Raw genomic sequence first — 20,549 nt, 5'->3', positions numbered from 1 at the left:
GTAAGTGTGACTACATGGTTCTCTTTTGTGAAGCAATTAAAAATTTGATATAAATTTTATATATATATAAATTCTATATATACAGTATTTCTTATATCCATATAAATATTTTTATCTTAGTTTTCAATCCCTATATATTATCTCTTTATATATATTTTGTCTCACAGTTTCAGTCTACTTTTTATTATATATATATTTATTATATATATATTCCATTTATTTTTATTTTTTTACAAATTATTTGGCTCTATAAAATATTTTTGTACACTACATATTTTTGTAGTTTTTTTTATGTGAATGGGCAGTCATCATTGCATATCACTAGCATTAGCGTTTTGCTTATTTTGTAAATTAACACCACAGATTGTCACAATTGTGCTGAACAATTGTAACTTACTATTTATTTATTTTTTTTTATTTCCATTTATTTTTATTTGAACAAATTTTTGTCTCTATGAAATATTTTTTGTACACTTTCATATTTTTTATGTGAATATGCAGTCATCATAGCATTTCACAAGCATTAACATTTTGCTTATTTGTATCATTGTATGAAAAAAAGCGAATTATTGCCAAACTGTTACCAAAATCATTTCCAAGTTGTCACTTAACACCACAGATTGTGCTGAATAGTAAAACATAGATATAATTCTCTCTCTCTCTCTCTTTCTCTCTCTCTCTCTCTCAGGTCAGCCTGGGCGTTTTTGCAGTCCGCCCTCATTGTACATCTGAAACTCTTGGCACGGGTTGTGCTGAATCATGGGATAGCGAACAAAGAGCGGCTGGGGGAAATTGACAACTAATGAAATAACTCAGTGGGCATCAAAAAGGGGAGGGCCAACCGGGCCTGCTGAGGGTGATGTTCTGGTTGGGGTTGTGGTCTTGGGTGGTGGATTGGTGGAGTGGGGCAGGTCGGGGGGGGGGGGAGTGTTGGGGGGGCGGTTGGTTGGGGGAGTGTATGTTGGCTCGATTTGTTTCGACCCCCCCATGGCAGCACAGCCAGCCTATTAGGCCTGATTATGAGTGTGATCTGAACTGAGAGAAGTTTTGGCAGAGTTTCCACCCCTGGGCTTGCTGTATATATTCAGCCCCCCATGCCACCCAATACAGACTGGCACACTGCAGAGCTGGTAAGACCCCAACGTCGGTTCCTGCCTTTATTTCTGCTCCACACATTACGCTGCTGCTTTTAGCTCTTGCTGTTGTTTAATTACTGAAAGTAATATTTAGTAACTGTATGTAATGTAAACTCTTATATAGAGGGATACTGTCATTACTATACATTTCTTATTCTGAGCTAAATTGTTTCAAAAATGTTTTTTTGGGGTTTTTTTTTACTGGACACTCAGTTTTGAAGTGTTGAGAGTGAACACAGCAGAAGGATTGTATTTATAATTGGATTAATTGGATTTATACTTTATTAAGAACATAGCATCAATTTTTATGTAAAATATGTTTAATTTTAATAATAAAGATTATTTCTCTCTTTCTCTTTTGATGAAATGATGTGACTTGCTGTCCTGAAGCTCGTCACACCCATCCTGGTTCACTATGGCAACTGATCACCAGAACCCTGCAACCAAACAGCAGCAACCAGGATCCAGTGTGTTTAAGGTGCACAAAATGAGAAATATATATTTGTTTGTTTATAATACATATCATATATTTCTGTATGGTATGTTGTCAGGATATTGTAATGTAATGTATATTTTCCGAATTTGCCTGCATTTGGTGTGATTAATACACTAAATAATAGAGCGCACACAGTGTTCTCTTCTATAGTTTTTGACTTTCTTCCGCTGTAAAGATCCACTGAATCTAAAATTATTTTTTTTATTTTATTTATTATATTAATTCTTTTAATTTTTATTATTATTATTAAAATATGAAGCAGTACTTGATCCTGTTTTTTTGTTTCTTGCACAGCTAGTTATCTACGAACAGGAGAACTTCCAAGGCCGCTGCCATGAGCTGACTGGGCCCTGTAACAACCTCCAGGATGCGGGCGTGGAGAAAGTGGGATCGATACTGGTGCTGTGTGGACCGTTAGTGTCTGTGTGTGTGTGTGTGTCTGTGTGTGTGTGTGTGAGAGAGAGAGAGAGTGATGGTGATGCAGTGAGAGTGGGCACATTCTGCTAGGACTGTGCTCGGATTTGAAAATGTCAAAAGTTAGTTGGAGAGATTTTGAGGTGGACAGACAGTCAGAGGACGATAGACAGACTGTATATCTGTCTGTCTGTTGAATAATCTCTCTGTCTCACAGTTTGTGTGACTAATAGATAAACAGAATATTAGTCAGATACACAAAAAACAGACAGAGACATAACTACACAGACAGACATGGACAAATAATAGATGTACAGACAGACAGACAGTGAGTCAGCAAGACACAGACATGGACAAATAGATACAGACAGTCAGATAGACAGACAGACAGTGAGACACAGAGAAATAGTCAGACAAATAAACAGACAAAGGCAGATACACAAAAATAGATAAACATGTAGACAGATATATATATATATATATATATATATATATATATATATATATATATATACACAGATAGATATTTATAGATATAGACAGATAAATAGATATGAATAAGGGTGTAAACAGACAGACAGATTGTGTTTCCATGAATCCATACTCAGAACTAGTTTTTGAGTGCAGTATCGATAGACACTTCTCTCCCACAATGCAATGCAAAACGGAAATGGAGGAGATACTCACGTTTGAAACAAATGAGAAAAGTGATGGCTAAAGATGCTAGCGCAGCAGCAGGTGCAGTAATGTATGTTGACACAGTCATGTTTATCAGTGCTTGTTAAGTGGGGTATTACATTAATATTTTGTGTACTTACCTGCCATACCTACACTATTAATATTAGTATCTATAGTGTGTATATGCTCTGAGCTTTTGCTGTGTGTGTATGTGTGTGTGTGTGTGTATGTGTGTACAGGTGGGTGGGGTATGAGCAGCCCGGCTGTAAGGGGGAGCAGTATGTGTTTGAGAAGGGCGAGTATCCTCGCTGGGATGCCTGGACCAATAGCCGTCGCAGCGACTGCCTCTTCGCCTTCCGCCCCATTAAAGTGGTAACTAACACAAACACACACTTCCCTCACTGACCTACAGTCTAGAACCTTCAGCCATCTTTACACTGCTCTTCTTAGTGTGATTTTTTTTTAGTACTGTGTAAAGTTTTTTCTTATCTAGTAAGTGTACAGTAACTGATTGGTAGCTACCCAGAAAACATGCTTATGTGGGACCACAATGTGTAACCCAACTGGAAACCAAATTGTTTTGTCCACTCTTTCACTGTTGGTCCCACATATGGATGCAGAGGTGTGCAGACATAGACATCAGGGGGTGCTAAAGCACCACCAACTCTGCCCTTTATCAACCAAAGTGCCCTTTTAAAACTTCTTTTTTAAAAATATTATTAATATTAAGATTTTACTGTGGCCGGTTTGAAAAGATCTTTTGAAAACCTGAGCGATTAAAAACGAGTGAAAACAGAATGCCCTGAAATCAGCTCGCACACACCCGACCTCTCTCTTCCTCTGTCACGTGATCCCGCGCGGTCGCGCGCAAGGCACACTAGATGCGCTGCAGCAGCAGTTCAGTTCAGCGAGTCTTCAGCACAGCACGCTCCCCCGTGTCCCACCAGCCAGGTAACATACACATCAAGTAAAATCCTACCGTTTGCCCTCTAAGCCCAACGTGAAATCATTTTGTTGTGCAGTAAAATGTCTCATACAGCACCAAACTACTAAGCATCTTTAGCCAACTGGTCACCAGATAAACTAGCCGCTCTAGCCCAAATCAACGATAGATAGCGTTTTTTTATAATGAAGTGTTCCACGTGCGCTAAAAAGTGCCCTTTTTCCCCCCCCGAGCACTTGTCCCCCAAAATGTCTGTGCACGCCACTGTATGGATGCCCACCATAGTTAGTGATGGGACCAGGAGGGGTTAAACATGGGCTCCAACTGGGTTGTACACTGTACATGAGGCCTACACTGGACCCTTGTGAGACTGAGATAAGCTGAAATGATTATAGCCCATTTGGAAACGCCAACTGGGTCCCAGCCAGAACATCCAATCAAAGCACATGCCCATCTAGAACCCTCCTAGCTCATGTTCCACTCGTGTGAGCACCACATGAGAATTTTGGCTGTGTTAATCAAAAGATCTCCAAAGCTCCAAAGTTCTCCTCATGAGAATCCAGTGTTATATACAGCTCTTATCATATCAACAGCAGGTTTGGTAATTAAGTGTTTAATGATGTTAAATCAGGAATGAACTTGTGATGGAATTGAACACATCCACTGGTTCACAGGAGAAATCTGGGATGAACTAAGCCTTGTTTTTCCAAACTAGCTCTCAAGATCCACAACAAATATTTTCTTCAATGTCAGAAATTATTTGTAATTTTAACTCTATTCATGTTTACCTGCATCTGTACTAATGTAATCTGATGTTTTAGTGATTTTAAATAATGTCATTAGGATCTAAAATTATGCAGTCTATTAAAGAGCATCTCCTTCAGTTCCTATAGCTCAGTCTGTGGTCTTCTTGTGCCATTTTAGGACAGCCAGGAGCACAAGATCGTGCTGTATGAGAATCCCAGCTTCGCAGGAAAGAAGATCGAGATCATAGATGATGACGTACCCAGCTTCCACGCTCACGGCTACCAGGAGAAGGTCTCTTCAGTCCGAGTGCAGAGCGGCACGTGAGTATGACCTCAGTCACTTTGATGGACAAGAGCACGTATAAGCACGTATACTACAACCATATTGGTGTTTCGTAGCAGCTGTTGCTGGCCATTCTACTTAATGAGAAACTACTGCAAATACTGTAAAGGTAAAACAAAGTGGGCTGTGAATGTTTTTACTGTGCTGAAAACTGCATGATGGAGCTACAGTCTCTCATCAGGGTTTGTAGAGTAAATTACTCTCATTTCTCAACTCACAATTTAAGTGAATTTGAACATGAACTTCTTCATAGATATTTAAAAAAAATGCTAAAAAAAAAAATAAAAAAGTTTATTATTTGAGTAAATACTCCCATCACATGGGATACTTAACTTTCTCAGCAGTTCTCAGCCAGCATGAAGTCCTACAACACTATAGCCAGTCAGCCATCATATAAGATAATACTGAATACCCAAAGGAATGGCTATACCCAAATAGGCAGAATATTAAACTCATCATCACCTCATCTTCACCCACAGCTGGGTGGCCTACCAGTACCCTGGTTACAGAGGCTATCAGTATCTGTTTGAGAAGGGTGAGTATAAGGAGTGCGCTGAGTTCGGGGCCCAGGTGCCTCAGATCCAGTCCGTGAGACGTATCCGGGATATGCAGTGGCACCAGAGAGGAGCTTTCCACCCCGCCAACTGAGCTTCAGCCCACGCCCCAAACCTCTCCAGCCTCCTCCAGCCGTCACTCTCCTCCCCTTCACCTTCTCTTCACTCCTGAACGCTGATTTCTTTGATGCCCGATTATGTCAGTGATTCTATTTGCTACTGCTAAAAAATGAATAAATGATTTTGCTTTACAAGTTACGTGAAGCGTGTCTGAGGCTTTATTTGGTGTCATACAGCATGATTTTTAAATGTTTTTATTAGGCTATAGTTTAGATTTGTACACTATACAATATACAATAAAATATCTTCTCATATTCCAGCTTAGAAAGCCAGAGCCAGAGATGCTACAGAGCCCCCTGGAGAACAAATGTTTAGTGGTCTTGCTTAAGGGTCCAAAAGTTAAAGTAAAAATACTAGATGTATCCAAAATAAAGATTTACATGTTTTACATTATTGTTAAAAGTTTCTGAAGTTTCTGGCAGAAAACTGCCAGGGCCTTTAGAACAATTAACAAAGAAATGGGAAAAATGTAGTATTATAAAAAAAAGAAAAATTGTAAATGTATATTGTAAAAAAAAGTGAAAAATCATATATTGTTTAAAAAAGAGGGGACTTTTGTTTTAAAAAGAGTGATTTTTTTAAAACAATTTAGTTGAAAATAAAGTGAGCTTTGGAAATGGATGCAACAAAATGTAAATTTCTACTAACTATATATTGCTAATAATATACATTTTGATCAAATCCTAAGGCCTGTTCTTTTGTCTTTGCCAAATAATCAGAAATATTTTACAACCTCCCAACAAGTACCTTTTGTTGTGGAGTTTAGAGTTAATTTATTGTTATCTTTATTAAAACAAAAATCACTAAGTAAAAAGTGAAAAGTGATTTCAACATTTAGAACAGTACATTGCAGTATTTAAATACTGTATTTTTCCGCACTATAAAGCGCACTATCAATAAACGTCTATTTTCTGGTCCATTTTCTTAAATAAAACGCACCAGATTATAAGGAACATTATGCAACACAAGTAAGGAACGGGGTGTTGCCATGTTTTCCTTCTAATTCAGCAGGTCTCACCACTGGGTTAAGTAAAGCTAAGTTAAGTAAACAAAACAGTAAAAAAAAAACAACAAAAAAAAAACATTTTCTTTTAAAGTCAAATGAGCACTGGATGTTAATCTACACAGATTTCTCTCCTGAAAACTGTTTATTTGGGTAAGTAAAATGCTTCCGTTTATTTACAGTAAGCTTAGATTTTGATAATATTATCATTAGCAGCTAACCGCTAGCCCTAGCTGTGGTTAGTGCTAGTAAATGTTAGCCTGTGGTTCATCCCATGTAGCTTGTTTTAACACAGTAAACACTCAAACTACAGTTCATATGCTCACCTCTGTACAGCAAAAGAGCTAGTGCAGCCTCGGTGCTGGAGAACTAAACTAAAACTCCTGAATAATAAAGATGTACTTTACTGTGACTTTACTGCTGCTTACAACCTGACTGATAAAATTAATACATAAAATGACGATTTTGGGGAAAATTAAAGTATTTTAAGTGCACATAACAATGACTTTGTAATCTGCATGATTACTGATAATCCTTTGCATTCAAACATGACACTACATTCACTGTGTTTTACATATGAGACTTCCTCTGAACCATAATCACTTATCACATAATTATTATCACTTATTTCTCCAGATTTTCCTAATTTCGTTCCTCACAGTCTGGTCATTCTTATTCTATTTTACAGGATCAATCTTATTAATCTTATTTTTTTTTACAGTAAGCCAGTAAGTTATGTAATCAGTTTACAAGACTTCTTATCCTGACAAAGTGTTGTAATTCTTGTTTTCAATGATCACCTCCAACATCTCAGACAGAAGATATCCAACTGTCTTTTCTGTTATCTATCTGTTATCTTCCTCCAGGACGGACAGCTTGTCTTGGACCATTTCACCGGTGTTGTCCTCCTCAGGTTTGGGTCTCTTCATAAAGTCCTTAACTGATTCAGACCTTTGAGCACCAAAGATTCTTAAACTACCAATCCCAGAACTGACAGATGAAGCCATTGACATTAGTGACCCGTAAAGGTTGCTATCAATAGAGCCTGGATGTGAAGCTTCAGAACTGTAGCCTGAACTGGTTTCTAAATCATCATCTCCTCCCACTGTGGAGCAAGAGGACAGATATGATGTCAGTAAAATAGCCAAGACCTGTAAGATATTAAATATGTTGCAATGCCAAATAAAGCATTTTATAAACCAGTGATGTCACAATGAAAACCAATTTTTTATAGTGTACAAACTATTTAATGGCTTATAATTTTGTGTTGCAAAAATGTTTTATTATTAGTAAAAAGAATCACTAAAATTTTTAAACTTAATTCTACAACATTTTCTATGAATGTCATAGAAATATTAGACATTTTATTTATAGCCATGTTAAATGCCTTATGAATGCATTATAATGTGTTATGGGAATGTTTATAGTAGTTTAATAGACATGACATTCATAGAAAGTGTTAACTTAAATATTTAAGTAAGCTGTGTATATTATATGCTACACATCTGTTTTAGAATATCAATAGGATCTATTCCTGTGATGAAATCTGGTATTGTATAAATGTTCTTACTTGTTGGTTGTAAGTGCTGCATACTATGAGCTTTGTGGACATTCATATCAATGAATTTCCTGCTTTCATCCTTGTCTGGAAATGTAGGCGTGGCTTCATCCAAAGTGTCATTTTCTTGATCTGTTTTGGGCTTTTCCTCATTATCCTCATCATGTTGGCTGGTGTCCATTCTATTTGTACTAAAGTTTAAAGACTCAGATACTTCTCCATCATGATGTTTCCGTTTGAACTTGGTTGGTGGAGGCTGTAGTACTATAACAGGAGTCTGTTTCTTTTCAGTTCTATCTAGCAGTTCCATGAAGGGAGTATCTTCAGATCTCATCTCTGGAGGCTGTACAACCAAATGCCCGCCATTTCCAGCCACCATCTCTTCTATTTTATCCAGCAGTTCCATGACCTGAGCATCATCACCCTTGTCCTGGTTGTTTAGGACATGGTACCTATTCCCACATTTCTCCACAAGCCAGCAGAGAGCTTGTCCTTCACTCTTAATGTACTCTTCTATAGTCCAGTCTCCCAGCCAGTCTCCACACGTGAACAGCACCATGGAGTAATTCCAACCCCTCTCGTCAAGTAGTTTCATGTGTACCTCCAGTGATCTCCTTTCAGTCTCTGTGAACGAGGTGTCTGCCTGGATTACGAAGAGCACAGCGTGTGGACCTGGAGCACACAGGGTTACACACTCTTTGACAGACTGAGCAGTAACACAGGGACTCCAGGTTGGAACCTCAACTAGAACAATCTCTCTGGTTCCTACTTTGGCTTGGTGCCTCACACAATAGGAACTTCTCTCTAAGCTAAACACATCACTGCCGAGGATGGTGTTACCAGAAGAACTCTTCCCAGAGTACAGTCTCCCAAGCATGGCTATCCTCAGCTCTGGAAAAAAAGGTAAAAAAATATAAATAAAATAAGTAACATGACGACCATTAAAAGTCTAGGTTTCTTGTTTTTGTTATGTAATGCAATTTCTCAGTTTCTAATCAGTTAGCAAATGATTTTGCGCCAAATATTCCCCAGTTAAGGTACTTTCAAGCAAGTAAGGACAATAGAAAGTATATTTAAGCCCAAACCTATTTAGTTGTAGCAGCATAAACCTTTATTTTTCTTACCTTGTTAGTTCACATATGCCATGCTGTAAATGTTTTTGAACCCTTTATACCAGGGGACTCAAACCTATGGCCCATGGGCCAATTGCAGCCTGCAGAATGACATTTTGTGGCCCGCCACCTTTAAAACAAATTTTAGTTGTAGTGCGGCCCACGCAAAAGACGCACCTGCACTCTCAAGTCTCAACGCATCCTATTAATTTCAATGTAGACAGCCACCGCATGCCACAATGCATGCTGTGTTGCACTGCAATGAGCGCAGCCTTATTTATGCCACCAAGTTAGACCCCAACCTCCGCCGCTATCTGCCCCGCCCCTGCTCAATACGCATTTTTTTTTTCTGTCTTGTGGTTTATTGGTGCACATTTTGGTGCGTTTAGATTTATGCCTGTGTGAAACCAAACCAAGCAGAGGGTGAAAACGCTTCACATAAACAAATTTATCAACTGATCCGGACCACAGAAATGAAATACAGGTGTCATATTCAGCAAATTAAGTTCTAATTCAGAAATTGTTACAACCAATCTAAGATGTTTACAATAAGGTTAAAAAAATCTAAATGGTCTTTGTTGATATTTATTCTAGCTTCCCATGTTGGCTTTATCTCCCATCAAACATGCAGGCATATACTAGTATTTTAATTGACACCACAACTATAAATATCATTGCATTTTACCTTCCTACATTAATTCTTTTAGTTACATTTATATATTTACTATAAAAACTTGTGTCTTACAAAGAACAAGTACGAATAATCGCAGTTAATCACAGAATACTGTCGTGATTAATCGGATTACGTTTTTTAATTGATTGACAGAACTCATTTAAGCACAATACACTTATGACAAATCTTTACAAACAAACCTAATGAGCAAAAAAAAAAGATGAATGTTAAAAAGCTGTACCTTACCCTTTAGCCATTTGAGAACTGTTCTGTTTTTCATCACCTTTAACATGCTCAGATTTGCATTTTCCTCCACTGTCCTCTGTCCCTTCTGCACTTCTTCTAATATCTCGCTGCTGACCTCGTAATATTGAGGATCATTTTCTGCCACAATTCCTTCAATCTGTTCTAAGAGCTCTGTGACCTGAACGCTATCACCTCTATTGTAGTTATTAAGAAGATGGTATCTGTTTCCACACTTTTCCACAAGCCACTGGAGAGCCTCCCCTTCACTTTCAATATGCTGCTCAATGCTAGTTTCTCCAAGCCAGTCTCCATAGGTAAACAGCACCATGGTGTAATCCCAGACCCTCAGTCCAAAAAGCTCCAGGTGCTCTTTGACTGGGTTTGTGCTTTCCTTAGTGAACGAGCCATCCACTCGCAGGACCAGAAGCAGAACGTGAGGTCCTGGAGGGCAGAGGGAAACACTGTGCAGAAGTTCTTGTTTCGTTAGCTTCGACGAGTCGTTTAAGCAGTAGTTGTTCCACCAACCTGGAGCTTCCACCACAGTGACCTGCCTTCCTGCTACTTTTGCTTCTTTCATCACACATTTTGATGTTCTTCTCAACTCAAACTCTTCACTGCCCAGGATAGTGTTTCCAGCTGAGCTCTTCCCTGAGTGCCTGTGTCCCACCAGCACAATTCTTAGCTCAGGTTGTGTTTGATCACCTGCAAACATTGTAAATAAAATTATCAAAACAATATAACATGATTTTTTTAAATTATTCAAAATTATTTTTTAGATTTAATTATTACAAGTTAGTTGGATTATTCCATCAGATTTGTGTTACAAGATACAAAAATCTGAAAATCAAGAAAAGATTCGAGAATCGAGAAAAAATAACTTTTACACCCAGTTTTCTAATTTTGAATTTAACTTGAGATGTTCAGAAACTGGAACTGCTAAACATTACACTGAGCAAAATGAATGCTTCATGGCATGGTTCAAACAAAAAGCAACTTTTAAGAACTATTTTTTTTTGCTTTGTTTTAAGATCTCTTTTGTCTTATCTTGTCTTGTTTTTCCAAATACAGCATATAAAAATATATCTTAGCAAGTGAAATGATATAATTTTAAGGCAATAAGTCTTATTTTTTCCTTAATATAAATTCTTGTCTAAGCAGTGTAGATTGGTTTACTTATTTTAGAAACAATGATCTTATGCAGTCTTTCACCTTCTTTTAAGCAATTTAAACTGAAAGTAAGCACAAAAACGCTTGCTTATTTTAAGAAACCTTACTAGGAAAACAATTCTCCCATCATACCTGTAAAGTTTTGAATTTTAAAATAAGGGAAATTTTCTGTAGCCTGTTACGTGGCATCCCACTAGCCCAACCGAGGTTCAGTATCCCTTACATTTCGGGACAGGTTTACAAAAAAATTCTAAAATAACCCCCTGTGAACCACTTACACTCTACAATTAGATGATCAGAATCTGAGAACTGAACAGAAATGCTGTGAACATTCCTACATATGTAATTCTTATAATACAGCCTAAATTAAAACAATGAATTGCATCCATCCATCTCTCTCATTTGTTGTTTTTGCCGCAGCCTGGGTGGTAGTTCTCGTAAGGTTAATGACATTTCATTTTGGAGAGGCGCAGAAATGTTTTTTTTTTATTATTATAATATAATACAGGAAATTTACAAGAAAAAACTAATACGGGAGGACAGTGGGAAAGAGGGGTAAAAAACTGTAGTTTCTCGGCCAAAATGGGAGACTTGACAGTTACGGCTCCCTTTGCAAGATTTTTTTATTAACCTAAGAATATACCTCTCAATAATAACATACAGTATATTTTATCTAGTTTTTGCCAATGGATTTTGTGCAGTGTACTTGTAAGTAACACACCTTAAAAAAGGTTTGACATGGGTATACCATTCACCAAGACCAACTTCCAATTTCCCAACTTAAAATACAGCTTTCAACAGGTGCATCTGGTTTGCCCTGATTACCCTTTGGGCTTCTGGGATTTTGAGACTTTTTGGATAACAGTACTTTTTTGCCATCGTGCTCTGCTACCCCTCACAAAGGCTCAGTATTCTGATAATGATCCACATATGTAAGCAAGCTTTTTTAACACATATCTTCTTACCTGTTCTACATGCAGTGTCTTGTTTCTGCTTCTGGACCCGTATCAGTCTTTCCATTGCTTTCATTTCATCCCTTCTCCTTCTGATCTCAAAGTCCTGTAAAAGCTGACTGTCCACCTCAAAAGTACCCCCACTGTTTATCTTCACCATGTCTTCAATCTTTCCCAACAGTTCCTGGACCTGCCGGGAGTCGTTCCGGTTCTTGTTGTTGAACACATGGAACCTGTTCCCACATTTCTTCACAAGCCACTGGAGAGCTTCCCCTTCGCTCTCGATGTGCTTCTCCAGTGTCGTGTCTCTCAGGCAGTCTCCGAATGTAAATAACACCATAGAGTGGCTCCAGATGCTTTCACTCAGAAACAAACCCTGACGTTCCTTCAGAGCCTCTCTGCAGGTCTTTGTGAAGTGAGTGTCCAAGCGTATGACCAGAAGCACGACATGTGGTCCTGGAGAACACAAGGAGGCACTGAGTACGATTTCCTCAGCATTTAAATTGGGACCGTCCTTCACCGTGTAGTTTCTCCACCATCCTGGAGCCTCAACCACAGTGACCTCTACCCCTGCTGATTCTCCCTGGATCTTAACACACTGAGCAGTCTTTACGTCTGGCTCTTCGCTGCCCAGGATGGTTCTTATGGAGGCACTTTTGCCTGATGCCTTATTGCCCAGCAGTAATATCTTCATTTCTGTTAAATGGTGTGCTCCTTCTGTAAATGGAGAATAACACAGTTTGGATTTAGGTTACTCTACACCTCTGCTGATATTGATTCATTAAAGGTCTTACCTGGAGCAGACTCGCTACCCTGGAGTCCGTGTGCTTCAGTCATGGCATTATCTTCTATCTTAACTGCAGATCAGAAGAATCTGCTCTCAACAACAACTGGGTTACAGCAGTTTCATGTCTGTACTTGTTGATCAGCAAGTTTCACAAGTTTTGCATAAGTGTCAGCAAATCTGGTTAACCCTTAAGTTCCTAAGTCCACTTGAATAAAAGCTTAGTGATTAAATGGAAGCATTTCTGATGTTGTGTAACATGTTTGTATGTGTGTTTTTTAACAGGTGCAGCTAAGTTAAAAGGTGACCACTAGAGGACACTTGGTAGACAGACAGTCACAAGAGAGGGCCACAAAGGAGAAGCATGGGTACGGTAGTTCTATCTTAATTGTAACACTGTTAAACAAATGAGACAAAAAATATATACTTGATAATTTATTTACTGGAAAAATGTATCCAGTATTACATTATAATTTGGTAATGTGGAAAAAGTTAGTTTGTGGAAGTGTATCATAGCATGAACAATAAAGTTCCTAATGCTCATCAAGCTGCAAAAGATTACAAAACCAATCCACCAGTCAGACAGATTGTGTACAAATGGATGAAATTCTAGATAATGTTACCCTCTCCAGGAGTGGTCAACCAAAAAAGATCACTCAAAAAGCATGGAATATAATGATAGGATTGGGTATCTGTTTTGTAGAAGGATAAGACCAAAATACAACTTTTTGGTTTAAATAAAAAGTGTTTGAAAAAGGAAAGCACTGCATTACAGCATAAGATCTTTATCCCATCTGTGAAACACGGTGGTGGTAGTATAATGGTTTGGGCCTTTTTTGCTGCATCTGGGCTTGGATGGCTTGTCTTCATTAATGGATTGGTTCAATAAGAATAAAGTTAATGTTTTGGAATGGGGCCAAGTCAAAGTTCTGAGCTTAATCCAATGGAAATGTTGTGGAAGGACCTGAAGGGAGCAGTTAATGTGGGGAAACCCACAAACATCCCAGTCTTGAAGCTGTTCTGTTTTTTTTTTTATTGATTTCTCGCTGTGGTTTGCTGTTGGCAGTATAGGTTCCTGTTTTGCTGAATCACATGACCGTGAGAACGCTTGCCTTTGAAGCTTGTTTCCAGAGTTGCCAGGTTCGCGGTTTTACCGCCAAATTGGGCTTGTTTGAAAAGCCAGTCGCGGGTGAAAATTCAGGCTTGGCGGGGTGCGCTTTTTTGTGCTACTTTTAAAAATGACCGCAGCCTCCAAAAAACAAAAAAAGTGGGTGTTGCCTTGGATGTCACGTCAATACGGCGGGCAAATGTGTACAAGTCGACACTAAGGAAGACTGATTACAAGAACCAGGAGGGAAGAGAGCGAGAAAAGGGGAGAGAGAGAGTGAAGGAGAGAGAGAGAGAGAGAGCCTACGAGAGACAGAGAGAGAGAAAGACATAAAGACACACAGAAGGTAAAGAGAAAACAGCAGTCGCTAGCTAATATGCCAGGTAAATGGGGGAAATATGGGAGGCGAGGCAAGGAGTGGGAAAAAGAAAAAGGTTTGATGGAATGGATTAAAAGTGTTCCTAATGACGAGAAACAGGCATATTGCAAATACTGCAAATGTGAAATAAGAGCTCATCACAGTGACCTGATTGCCCATGCTGCCACAGAAAAACACAGAAGGAATGCAGCTCCATTCTCAAATGCCAGAACATTGTTTGACACAGGCAGCTCGTTTACAAGATCCAGTATTCCAGTGAAGGAGGCAGAATTGCAGCTGGCTGTTCATGTGGCATGCCATTCAAGCATTCTAACTGTTGATCATTTAGGATGTGTAGTGGAAGACATTTCAAAGAAAGGCATTAGTTTACACAGAACAAAATGCACCGCACTGATTAATTCAGTGATTGGGCCTGTAGCACATGAAGATCTTTTAGAGCAGTGTTTCTCAACCAGGGTGCCACGGCACCCTGGGGTGCCGTCTGGCTTCATCGGGGGTGCCGTCAAAATATTGCGCCTCACGTGCATATTTCCTTTCCAGAGTCAGCTCGTGTCGGGGTGTGTCCCAATTCACAGGCAGCATACTCTGAAGCAGGGCCGCTGCTAAGGTTTTGGAGGCCCTAAGCATAACTGGTCAGGGAGGAGCACATGTAACTGTGAATATTTACAACGTTATAAGTAAGGCCAATAACAGTGAAGAACAGCACAAGAGTACTATTTATAATGTATAAATAATAAATGAAACGATGCATGTCTATTTTAAGCAGTGGACACGTCATTTACACAAGCCAGCCTTAAAGGTTATGAAATTATCGTTTATATTCGTGGTGTATTTATATCAGCCTGTCAAAATCTATAGAGCTGTCTGATCCTGCTGTCATACAGACCATTTGGATAGTGCACTGACGGCATTAGTCAATAGGTAGGCTACTCTGTTTATTAATTTTTTATTAAAGTCACTAAAAATCTTCAAACTACACTACTACTATTTGCAAACGTGCCACGTGCCTTGCAATACCCAGATTAGTTTCTAGTTAAGCGTTTAAAGCTACCAAATCAGCAAAGCCAACGTAACTAGCTCAGGCAACACCACTGAACATGAAGTAATCAAAACTATTTAAACCTTTATCATCGAAGTTACTCACCAGAAAGGGATGCATGGGCCTCATCTTTCTGCTTCTTTTTCTTCTTCTCAGCTCCAGACTCAAACCGTCGCTTCATAGTTGAATTACCATTTAGTAGCAACTTCGCGCGGTGAACTTGTCTCCTGCCAAACTCAAGTAGCGTTGCTACTTTAGTTAGGACTAAGGTTGCCAGATAAGTTACGATTTTTCATCCTATTTGTTTATTTTATTTTAAGTTTTTAACTTACACAAATATTGCACTGGACAAGTTTTTGTATAGAATGGCCACATACACTTTAAAAATGGTTAAACATGCGCAAGATTTAGCGCCTCCATGCATTTTTTGATTATTTATTTGACTGGAAAATGTCACATCTGGCAACAACCAACAGAGCAAACCGAGCCGTGCCATTTCAGGCAATAGGGGTGGGGGCATTATATTATGCACAAAAATAATAACGTGCCGCTTTTAAGTAGTAGAGTAGGTGCCCCATGCAATGTTTAAAGACAAAAAAGATGAGCATATCATAAATAATTCACATTGGGTTTTAAATTTAATAATGTCATAATTTCAACACATTTCATTCTCAGTCAATTTGGCTCCCTGCAACTGCAAAATGGTTGAGGCCTAACGCTGGCTGCGTTGTCTGCGTATGCAGAGCGGCGGCCCTGCTCTGAAGGATGCGACCCACAGAGGCGGTGTATTACTGCGCAGCTGTGACGCAATCTGTCTTCTAATACAGCCTCTGAAGGATGCAGCCCTTAAATTGGGACACACTGTAAAGTTTTTGTCCCCCACGCGATGCACGCGCTATTTTATTTCATATTCCGCCAGCAACAACCCTCGTTCTCACCTGAAGTTCTGCGCCAGCAACGCCCACGAGTGTGTATGCCATTCCCTTCAGCTCTGTGCATCAAAGGCTGTGAATGTTTTGCCCCGAAATGTGGAGTATATGGTGTCACAGACCTACAACTGGTTTTCAAATGCCACCCAGAGGCTTCAGAAATATGCAGAATTGTACAAGACCATAAATGTAGGTGAAAATGCTCTGAAAATACTGCAATTAGCAGACACTAGGTGGCTTGTTATCAGTGAGTGTGTCAACCGTATCCTTACACAGTACCAGGAGCTGAAGCTGCATTTCCAACTGACAAAAGACAGTGAAAGAAGCTACGCTGCTGAGTTGCTTTACCAAATGTACAGTGACAAAATCAATCTGATCTACCTGAAATTCCTTCAACCAATTGTGTTAGAGTTAAACAGGATTAATAAAATATTTCAGCTTGACACAGCCAATCCTGGAAAACTTCTAGAAGAACTTGTAACATTCTACCAATCACTTCTTGAGCGAATTGGGCTGCCACAGACATTCAAGAGCTGGCATGACATCATGGAATTCAACCTGTCTGATCATCAAGTCAAGTCAAGTCAAGTCAAGTCAAGTAGTTTTATTGTCAATACTGCATATGTACAGGACATACATAGAATTGAAATTACGTTACTCTCCTTCCCAATTTTACAGCAAGTACAGATAATGGATAATAAAGAAAAATAAAGAAAAAGGGGAGACACTATGTGTACAATACAGCAGCAGGGACACAGGGATACTACTACGATGATAGGGATACTATCATCGTTTGCCCATTGATGCTGTAGACTTTGGAGTACAGTTCTTGTCTTACTTTGCACAAATCAAGTGGAATAAGTGACCAGGCTATATAAGACATGAAAACAGGGCCGCTGCTAAGGTTTTGGAGGCCCTAAGCATAACTGGTCAGGGAGCCCCCATCCCCCCCCCCCCCACCAAAGAAAAAACAAAAAATACACACACACAAACAAACACAAAAGGTTTACGCAAAATTTTTCTATTTATTAAAATTACACATGTAACTGTGAATATTTACAACGTTATAAGTAAGGCCAATAACAGTGAAGAACAGCACAAGAGTACTATTTATAATGTATAAATAATAAATGAAACGATGCATGTCTATTTTAAGCAGTGGACACGTCATTTACACAAGCCAGCCTTAAAGGTTATGAAATTATCGTTTATATTCGTGGTGTATTTATATCAGCCTGTCAAAATCTATAGAGCTGTCTGATCCTGCTGTCATACAGACCATTTGGATAGTGCACTGACGGCATTAGTCAATAGGTAGGCTACTCTGTTTATTAATTTTTTATTAAAGTCACTAAAAATCTTCAAACTACACTACTACTATTTGCAAACGTGCCACGTGCCTTGCAATACCCAGATTAGTTTCTAGTTAAGCGTTTAAAGCTACCAAATCAGCAAAGCCAACGTAACTAGCTCAGGCAACACCACTGAACATGAAGTAATCAAAACTATTTAAACCTTTATCATCGAAGTTACTCACCAGAAAGGGATGCATGGGCCTCATCTTTCTGCTTCTTTTTCTTCTTCTCAGCTCCAGACTCAAACCGTCGCTTCATAGTTGAATTACCATTTAGTAGCAACTTCGCGCGGTGAACTTGTCTCCTGCCAAACTCAAGTAGCGTTGCTACTTTAGTTAGGACTAAGGTTGCCAGATAAGTTACGATTTTTCATCCTATTTGTTTATTTTATTTTAAGTTTTTAACTTACACAAATATTGCACTGGACAAGTTTTTGTATAGAATGGCCACATACACTTTAAAAATGGTTAAACATGCGCAAGATTTAGCGCCTCCATGCATTTTTTGATTATTTATTTGACTGGAAAATGTCACATCTGGCAACAACCAACAGAGCAAACCGAGCCGTGCCATTTCAGGCAATAGGGGTGGGGGCATTATATTATGCACAAAAATAATAACGTGCCGCTTTTAAGTAGTAGAGTAGGTGCCCCATGCAATGTTTAAAGACAAAAAAGATGAGCATATCATAAATAATTCACATTGGGTTTTAAATTTAATAATGTCATAATTTCAACACATTTCATTCTCAGTCAATTTGGCTCCCTGCAACTGCAAAATGGTTGAGGCCTAACGCTGGCTGCGTTGTCTGCGTATGCAGAGCGGCGGCCCTGCATGAAAAGCAGATGTAGGGACTTCATGCTGGAATTAGCTAAAGAGATCAAAAAGAGGCTTCCAGATCATTTGAAACAACTAGAGGCTCTAAAATTTCTGTCACCAAGCAATGTTTTGCATGTAAATAAGCCAAAGCTGGATGATCTTCCCTTCTTCTCTCACTTGAAAGGAGACATAGGAAAAGCAGAGCAACAGTGGAGAATCATACATACTCTAGATTGGAAAAACAAAGAGGACAATAAAATCGAGGACTTCTGGATAGAGGTTGCAATGCACACAGATGCTGCAGATGACAGAGATTTTGAAGAACTGAGCAACTTTGCCCTGTCTCTGCTTGCTTTACCATTCAGCAATGCTGCTGTTGAACGTTCATTTTCTCAAATGAACTTAATAAAGAATAAGCTGCGAAACAGGATGGAACTGCCATAAATTCAAGCCATCACCACGAATGATCTCTCTCTTCACTGCAGATATTTACTCAGCACTTGCTGAGGAAGAGGAGGAAGAGAGTACAGATGTTTAGAAGAATAAAAGAAAAAAAAGTATGAAGATTGTAAATAGTTCTTAATAAAATGAAATCTGAAGGATGTTTGAAATGGTGGAGCCCTTAAAAGTCACAAGAAAAATGAGAGAAGACAACAACAGAACAATGCGATGAAACAAAATGTTAAAGAGGATCAGAGGAGAGAAGAGTGTTCAGGAGGAGCAAGAACAGAAATGAGATTTTTTTTGCTAATTATGTTACTATTAAATGTTCTTAACTGGGGTATAAAACTTATAAAAGAACTAAAAATACTAATGTTTTGCCATTTGCTTCAAACATGTGACAGACATATATTTTGGGCTAGTTTAAGCTTCTGAGGGGCGGGTTTTAGACTGACTTTGGGCTGGGTATTTTTGTTGGACCTGGCAACCCTGCTTGTTTCTCTGGTGCTTTGTGTCGGCTCATTGTGTCGATTCTGTGGCATTTCTAGCTAGTTGCGTGGTGTTTTCTGCGTGTTTCCACGGCTATGCCAGGAGCCTTTGGCTAAATTTTGTAAGCTTATCTCTAGAGGTCTGGGCTGAACTGCTTTTAAACCCGCTCCATCTCGCTCCCTTGTTCTGGTCCCGTTTCCGCCGCTTTTTTAATCCCGTGCCCACCCGCCGCCTATGCTTTTCTGCCGCTGCCGCCCGCAGTCCTGCTATGAATTATTAAAATTAGTGCTTTAAAAAATGTATGTTTTTATTACAACAGCAATGTAGCGCTGGATATCCTGTTCCATTTCCTGTCACTGTCCACACATATGACGTCGCCTCAGTGAACCTGGCCCTTCATATAATCAGAAACTGCGTTTGTGCAGCAACATAAAATAAATAAAGAAAATTAAATGCATGATAAATTATTAAACTTTGCATTCCTGCTAATATCGTTATTGGGTCAGGTGAATCGGGGATGCTGAAATTATCCCATCAGTGTGTGTTTGTCGCCCCATCTCTTCTTATATATGATATTCATCTGATATATATGTGTAATCTTGAGGCGTTTTGTTGCTTGCTTTGCCTCTTAACGTGGAACTGCTTCCTTTTTTCTTGACAAATTTCCTTACGTGCCAGTTGTGCCTCTGTGCATCTCGGATTGATACTGAAATAAACAAAAAATAAATTTAATACAATTAAACGTGTAAATGTATGAATTATTTTTCTTATTGTCTAGTATTCTTAATTTTACTGTTTGCTTCTCTCCAAGCATTTTCTCGTTCGTTTGTGATCTCACTCTCGTGCTGCATCTTTGGATGGTTAATCGCTCTTGGGCTTTACTATTGCTAGATGTATATTTATTTCATCGCAGTTCTGCCAGCCCTGTTACCTCTGTCTGAGGTTTCAGTTATCATTGCAAGTGCTTTGATTTTTGTTCTCGAATTCTTTCAAACTCTCTCTGCCCTAAATTTAGTTTTTGACCCCATGCCAGCAACAATTATTTTTATTTTTTTATTAATCTC

At 38.9% G+C, this 20,549-nt stretch overlaps 2 protein-coding genes across 2 annotated transcripts; one reads left to right on the top strand and one right to left on the bottom strand.

Moving 5' to 3' along the window:
* The first annotated feature begins 1,002 nt into the window (after positions 1 to 1,002).
* Positions 1,003 to 5,568, top strand: crybb2 (crystallin, beta B2). Its single transcript, XM_007247118.4, has 6 exons — positions 1,003 to 1,130; positions 1,527 to 1,614; positions 1,927 to 2,045; positions 2,964 to 3,096; positions 4,592 to 4,734; positions 5,236 to 5,568. The coding sequence occupies exons 2-6, from the start codon at positions 1,552 to 1,554 to the stop codon at positions 5,402 to 5,404; spliced, it is 627 nt and encodes a 208-aa protein (XP_007247180.1). The 5' UTR covers positions 1,003 to 1,130; positions 1,527 to 1,551; the 3' UTR covers positions 5,405 to 5,568.
* A 1,570-nt stretch (positions 5,569 to 7,138) lies between these two features.
* Positions 7,139 to 14,277, bottom strand: LOC103023281 (GTPase IMAP family member 8). Its single transcript, XM_007247117.3, has 5 exons — positions 12,937 to 14,277; positions 12,155 to 12,859; positions 10,023 to 10,724; positions 8,004 to 8,882; positions 7,139 to 7,538 (listed from the first exon to the last, which is right to left on the bottom strand). Exons 1-5 carry the CDS (start codon positions 12,977 to 12,979, stop codon positions 7,279 to 7,281), a joined length of 2,589 nt encoding a protein of 862 aa, XP_007247179.3. The 5' UTR covers positions 12,980 to 14,277; the 3' UTR covers positions 7,139 to 7,278.
* Positions 14,278 to 20,549: the final 6,272 nt, after the last annotated feature.

This window comes from Astyanax mexicanus, chromosome 12 (genome assembly GCF_023375975.1).
Source record: "Astyanax mexicanus isolate ESR-SI-001 chromosome 12, AstMex3_surface, whole genome shotgun sequence".
NCBI lineage: Eukaryota > Metazoa > Chordata > Actinopteri > Characiformes > Acestrorhamphidae > Astyanax > Astyanax mexicanus.
This window is presented reverse-complemented; position numbering and strand designations above follow the sequence as displayed.

What these genes read in the sequence shown, in the direction of transcription:
- crybb2 (XM_007247118.4), top strand. Translation starts at nt 1,552, where the DNA reads ATGGCAACTGATCACCAGAACCCTGCAACCAAACAGCAGCAACCAGGA. An exon ending in ATACTGGTGCTGTGTGGACC is followed by an intron (nt 2,046 to 2,963) that starts GTTAGTGTCTGT and finishes ATGTGTGTACAG; the next exon opens with GTGGGTGGGGTATGAGCAGC. An exon ending in GTCCGAGTGCAGAGCGGCAC is followed by an intron (nt 4,735 to 5,235) that starts GTGAGTATGACC and finishes CTTCACCCACAG; the next exon opens with CTGGGTGGCCTACCAGTACC.
- LOC103023281 (XM_007247117.3), bottom strand. Translation starts at nt 12,979, where the DNA reads ATGACTGAAGCACACGGACTCCAGGGTAGCGAGTCTGCTCCAG. An exon ending in AGACACTGCATGTAGAACAG is followed by an intron (nt 10,725 to 12,154) that starts GTAAGAAGATAT and finishes CAATGTTTGCAG; the next exon opens with GTGATCAAACACAACCTGAG. An exon ending in AGTTCTCAAATGGCTAAAGG is followed by an intron (nt 8,883 to 10,022) that starts GTAAGGTACAGC and finishes CTTTTTTTCCAG; the next exon opens with AGCTGAGGATAGCCATGCTT.